The sequence below is a fragment of the Prosopis cineraria genome, unplaced genomic scaffold (assembly GCF_029017545.1).
Source record: "Prosopis cineraria cultivar Desert tree isolate PC_DT_omini unplaced genomic scaffold, ASM2901754v1 PC5, whole genome shotgun sequence".
Lineage (NCBI taxonomy): Eukaryota > Viridiplantae > Streptophyta > Magnoliopsida > Fabales > Fabaceae > Prosopis > Prosopis cineraria.
This window is the reverse complement of record NW_026555336.1, coordinates 38,557,076-38,563,146: the sequence shown is the minus strand read 5'-3', so window position 1 is coordinate 38,563,146 and position 6,071 is coordinate 38,557,076. Positions and strand designations below refer to the sequence as shown.

At 33.4% G+C, this 6,071-nt stretch overlaps 1 protein-coding gene across 2 annotated transcripts; it reads right to left on the bottom strand.

Annotated features, from left to right (window-relative positions):
- Window positions 1-617: 617 nt before the first annotated feature.
- On the bottom strand, window positions 618-5,568 carry LOC129310542 (MLO-like protein 8). Of its 2 annotated transcripts, XM_054952408.1 has the most exons (15): window positions 5,090-5,567; window positions 4,644-4,701; window positions 4,232-4,449; window positions 3,915-4,031; window positions 3,558-3,618; window positions 3,218-3,306; window positions 2,901-2,975; window positions 2,711-2,799; window positions 2,544-2,593; window positions 2,428-2,468; window positions 2,169-2,342; window positions 2,031-2,066; window positions 1,853-1,920; window positions 1,266-1,326; window positions 618-1,101 (listed from the first exon to the last, which is right to left on the bottom strand). In XM_054952408.1, exons 1-15 carry the CDS (start codon window positions 5,306-5,308, stop codon window positions 766-768), a joined length of 1,692 nt encoding a protein of 563 aa, XP_054808383.1. In that variant the 5' UTR covers window positions 5,309-5,567; the 3' UTR covers window positions 618-765. The 2 variants fall into 2 exon arrangements, with proteins under 2 accessions (XP_054808383.1, XP_054808384.1); XM_054952409.1 differs by lacking the exon at window positions 3,915-4,031 and having other exon boundaries at window positions 5,090-5,568.
- Between the last annotated feature and the right edge of the window lie 503 nt (window positions 5,569-6,071).

Here is a 6,071-nt window from a genome sequence, read left to right as displayed (position 1 = left end):
ACATATACATCAATTTCACCCTCTGAGTTTTAAAAAATATATTCTTTTTATTTTTAATTATGTTTTTAATGGGATTGGACTTATATATTAATTTTAATATTATTACTTTATTGTTGTGTTGTAATTGATAAATATTTTTAATTATTATATATTATAATTAATAAATCAGGTTATATATTATATATTAATAGTTCTAAAATATATTTAAGATGTTTAAAAATAAAATGTAAGTTTATTTAAAAAGTTTACTTTCAAGCAGCTTTCTAAATAAGCTTTTAAATCAATCCAGATTTTAGATAAACTTAGAATTAAGTCATGAAAAAAATCTTATACAAATTTTAAGTCAAATTCAGAATCGTGAAAAAAAAAATTATATAACTTTAGGTCAGGTTTAGACCTCTCACCATACAAACTTAAGTCTATTTAAACCAAAGCCTGATTCTACCCCTAAACCTCTACAGTTAAATGCCAATAGTCCATATATGTGTTTATATAATATTTATAATTGAGATCCTCGCGTAAAATTTAAGTTGACAACTTTTTAGAAGATGAATTGTATTCTTAATTATCAACTACATCAAACAAAAACTAAAAACAAGATTGCAATCGTCATAAAATAAAAGAAATATGTACGATTTAGACAAAACTCGTGCAAGACTGAAACAAGTTGACACTATTTTTATTATTTTCTTGTGGTGCGTGTATATTTTATATATATAGAGGGGAGGACTACTTTTCTAGATTACTCTAATATAATATGGGATTCTAGCCATGTGGTTGATCTTTGGATGCTCCAACAAGTTCATTATCACGTTCCACTCTTATGCTAAAACTGGTTTTTAATGAAATTGGCGAAGAAGAGAGAGGGTCGTCAGCTTCAACATCCTCATGGGTCCAGGAAGGGCCCGAATGACCGGTTGTTTTGAAACGACGTAGTTTGGTTGCAGGAAGCAGCGATGCTGACGATGAACCATTGCGTTGGGTATCATTATTATTAGTAGGAGCCTTTGCTCCTCCCTTCCTTTTCACAGCATCTCGCCATTTCTTCAACGCCTTTGATGTCTGTTCATCAAATACTGACGTTTTCATCGACGATCCCATCTGCAAAAAGTGTTTCCCAACATTTATTAAATTATATGTATTCGTGTGTGTGATTACCGTCAAAGAATGTAGAGAATAATAGTCAGTGTTGCTGAGTTATCTGACACGAAACTGGTTGCTTCAAGAGCTTATGGCTAATTAGTGATTAAATGGAAGGTACGTACCTGAGTTACAAGAGCATATAATGGAAGTGTAATGTAGCTGCAGAGGCAAAGAACTGCACTCCTGCGGATCCATTTAGAACAATTTGCATCAGTTTGTGAATTTTTTCTTCTGTTTTTTTTTTTTTTTGGCAATATTCTTCAAAGGCTTTCCATCATCCTTTCCAGTGAGATAAGAGTCTAGGTGAATTAGATTCTAGAAGCTCTGCTTTTAAGCTCTAAAATCACTTAAAGGGATATTTAATAGGTTGTCCATCAATAAGATCTTTATATTAGTAGTAAAATTTGAACCCACGAGATCATGTGCTATAAACTCAAATCTTTACCAACTAATCCAATTTTTGTTCGCTCAAAGATTTCCCCACATACTACTGTGCTGGTGTGATCAGTCTAAGTTTGTAATTGTGTTGGATATATCGATTTCACTAGTAATTTTTCCTTCAATCTATATATATATATATATATATATTATGTCTAATATAAAATCTATGGGGAAGTTATACTTTTCATTTTAAATTCCTTGCAAACATTGGCTCACAATGTAATTAGTAAGGAGAGTTTAAATCCTATTATTGCTGAGAAAGGCTTACCCTAAGGCGACTTTCAAAATTGCAAGCTTGTAGTCAGCATGGAAACAATTTTTGAGCCCAAAAGAATACTGCAAATAAATAGAGGAGCGAATCATTTATGACCTTAATTTGGAAAGACAACACAAAAACATTAATTAATTATTCAAGATCAGTTTGAGGAAGATGCACGGTTCATTACCCATATCCACAAGAAGTAAGTGATTTGAAATGCATTCTGCAAGAAAGAAAATCTGAGTTACCATCTTCAATTCTGACACCAAAAAAAAAAAAACAAAAAAAACAAAACAAAACAAAAGAGCATTGAATAAGCTAATACCTGGAAGAGAGCAAAATGAATCAGATGAAGAACTAACTGGGGACGACCAAACCAGAAGTATTTGTCAGAACCTTGAACAAGAGGAATCCCTTGTACAACTGCATGCCTTTCTGTGATCTCTAGAGCCATCTTTGCCAGAATTGCTTGCAGTTTTGTTCCCACCGCCATTATTATCTGCCATTCAAATTCAATCACTTTGCCTTTTCACCTCAACCAATCTACCATTTTACAGAATTTGCAGATACAACATGTTACTTACAGCCACAGGAAGTAAGGACGCCCAAATCATTGTGCGCCATCCTGCAAATTACATTCATTGTGATTTCATAATTCATAAATTTCAAAAACACCTGCTAAGAAAAGTAGTTTGCTTACCATCAACATTTAGTAGCAAGAAAACTACAAACGACGCCCACAGCACAGGACTGTCAATAAAACAAATATGGTGATCGGTGAACAGAATAAGCACAGAAGTTTTTTCTTTAAAAAAGAAGAAGAAGAAGACATATATAATAGTTAAATGCATGCCATAAATATATTACCTGACTCCCACAACTATCTTGAAGTCATCTTCTAAGGATCTTTTTATATACTTCTGGAAGTTGAATTGGCTTCTAGGAGCAAGATGGACCTATACATGATATGCATTATACATCATTGCATTCTTAAAAATGGTAGGTACTAGGTTGTTCCGACTTTGAAAGAATTTATTCTATGGATTAAGATACTTACTGTGATAAATCCGTTGCGCAAAGCCAAGTAATCAGCCTTACCAACAGACCTATAAAATTGCCTGAAGAAGCATCCCTGAAATTAAAAAAAAAAAAAAAAACTACTTAATGACCTGCTTGGTGCATGTTATGTGGTTAAAAAAAAAAAAAAATCTCTTTCTAATAGGTGAACAAAATGTTAACTGTAAGATATGATGAGATGGTACATTATTCTCAGTGAAGTTACAGGACATTCATGGTCTACCTCGGAAAAAAAACAAAAGAAAAGAAAAGAAAAGAAAGAAATGTGTGTGCATGTCTTGTTAAAATGGGGCTTACGATGTAGAAAAATAACAGATTTCCTGTCCAAAAACTGGCATGAGCTTTCACAAATGATGTGTCATGAGTAAGCCTGAATCTTGAAGGATCTGCACACAAATACCCACACAAACATGAGATTGAAGCCTCTTGAAGGATCATAGTCATCCGGCATTACTTGCAAAGTCTAAAAAATTTCAACGATCTAGAATCGTTATTTCAACAAACTTAAACCAACAAGTCTTGTTCCTAATGATTTAAACACTGCAAAATGATGTCGATAGTAAGATTGAGGAATTGTGATTTTGACACTGAGAAGGAAAGCACATTTGCACATTATATTGGACATCGTAGGTATCACCATTGGAAAACTCGTAGTCATGAGACGAAGTCTCCGCCTCCCACGCCTTCCAGCCACGAATCTGCATAAATTCAACTAACATCATCTTTCTATAAAGTCATATCTATATATCTAACAAATCTATAAAAATCCAAACTGTTCATAAGCCATGAACAGTTCAACTTGCTATGTATAGCTCTATGCAACACACGGGTTTCATTCACTAGTTACTTCACCATAACATAATTAATGTCATTGACAATAAATTTGGAAAAATTGAAAATGAGCTCTGAACCATTTAAATATCCTTCCCAGTAAATAAGAACACAGAAGAAGTAATTAAAAGTAAAGTAACAATTACAGAAGATAAAAGCAGACCTTTAGTCTCCCAAGCAGCATGGTGACAGCACTGTACAGGACATGGAAGACTGCTAAGAAGAATATGAGGATGTGCAATTGGTGCAATCCATTTACGGACATAAGTGGTTCATATCCCTTTTACCAAAAAATAAATGAATAAATGATGATGACGACGATGATGATATAACATCATCATTTAAAAAACTAATATGATTATAAAATTTACAGTAAATCAAACTATTCATAAACTGTAGTTTCCTCAAATTTCATGTGATGTAAGAACTCAAGAATAGAATTAGTCGGTTAGGATGAATTCAATATGGAAACAGAGGTACCTGCTTGCAATAAGAAGAGGAAGAAGAAGCTGCTAGAAATCTGCGTTCAGAAGACAGAAGCTTCCTTCTGTGAGCCTCTTCACTGCTTGAAACATCATTGGTTCCATCAAGTGGACATGGCAACATTCTGTCTGCTACCTTTGAAGAAATGCATATTCTTAAAATGTAGGTCTGGCCAAATGTCAGCAACAATGATATGAACCCCATAATCATCAGCTCTGCAACAACACAAATAAATGATTTTTTTTTTTTTGAAGATATATGAAATGATCTTGACATTTATATTAAAACATAATTAAAAAAAATTCAAGGACTTGAATCTGACTTGTTTTGCGTAACATGTTTCTTTTGTTTTCCGTCATATTTGATTCTTCAGCTTTACTCTATTCCATTTGCTTAAATAAATTCTTACCAGATTTAACCTTTTCAAGAGCTTCAATCAAAGCCTTCTTATGTCTTTGTCCTAGCCACTGAAGCAACGAAATGCCATACGAGAAAGGAACAAAGTTCACTATAAAGTGTCAATAAATTCATATGCTTGTAATTTCACCCAAATAAACATACCAACTAGTATTATACATTATTATAACAAAACATGAAAGTATAAAATAAAAATGAAATGAAAAAACTGACAGAACTTATGATCTCCTTAAGTGATAACTCGCATTAGACGTTATAAAATTTTACCACACGCCATTAATGTCAAAAGTAAACTGAAAATAGAAAGAAATGACAGAGTTCATCCACAATTTTGCATCAAGATGTAATGTAAGAAAACTGATTTGTTTATTCTTAATCATTCTAATTTGAGACTCAGATCAAATTTAATTCAACGGAAAGGTTTCGTGAGGGACGTACCGTTCCAACTTTGTGGAGACTCATCTCGAGGGTTATGGAAATTAAGATGAACACAGTACAAACAGCAGCAACAGACCATGTTGGTGTTTGATCCAATTCTCTTGTACTCCCACTTGCCTCAGCACTCGCCGCCATAGCCATTCCTCCCGACCAAACCCACAAAATCAAACACACCAGAAGCACCATCCTCAACCTCAGTCTCGTACTCGACACCCACATTATAAAAGAAACTTGAAACCTGGGTTCTCAATCACAGGTTCCAATGAATAATATAGAATCTGGTGTAATCATGCAGTGGACATGAGTTTGTTGTAAAGAGAGAATCTTCAGAGGCGCGTTCATCTATTGATTGGGATCTGTGGGGGCGATGGAAAGCTCGCGGTTGTTGCTGGGGCTGAAGCTGTCGGAAGCTACACTGAACGCATTTGGAGGGTTCACATTTGAATATTTAGAAAACAAACAAAAAGCAATGTGTGTTTGTCGGTTTGATATTTTGGTGTTTCTGGGTCACTGTCTTCAATCTCTTGCGGCAAGGACGGGTTCGATTGATATCAAAGTCAATCCCGCGTTGACTTTAAACTTCATTGTTCCAACTAATTAACCCGGAAAACCTCGAAGTTACTGTATGTGATAGCTCACATCTTACATAATCTAACGAAAAACAAATTCATCAAAAAAAAAATATATATATATATATATTTAAAATTTTGTTTTTTTTTTAATATCAAAGGGAATCGTAAGGACGAGATCATGAGATGGAGAGAAACTGCCTGGTGAATTCAATCAATATAGTTAAACGGGACTTCATATTTATTAATATTTTACTTTGCAGGCTTTCCTTAATTAGGACAAAGTTGTGTTTAAAATTAAAAAATATAATTATTGTTTTAAAATTTATATTGAAATATGAAAAATTATATTCATTTGTACCGCTTGTAACTTCACTATGTTCAATGTTAATATTGAGATGAACGTCAAATTA

Excerpts from the sequence above, each read along its gene's own strand:
- LOC129310542 (XM_054952408.1), bottom strand. The coding sequence starts at position 5,308 with ATGTGGGTGTCGAGTACGAGACTGAGGTTGAGGATGGTGCTTCTGGTG. Across the intron at positions 3,619-3,914 it reads TGCTGCTTGGGAGACTAAAG|ATTCGTGGCTGGAAGGCGTG; the intron begins GTCTGCTTTTAT and ends GAATTTATGCAG. Across the intron at positions 1,102-1,265 it reads TATATGCTCTTGTAACTCAG|ATGGGATCGTCGATGAAAAC; the intron begins GTACGTACCTTC and ends CACTTTTTGCAG.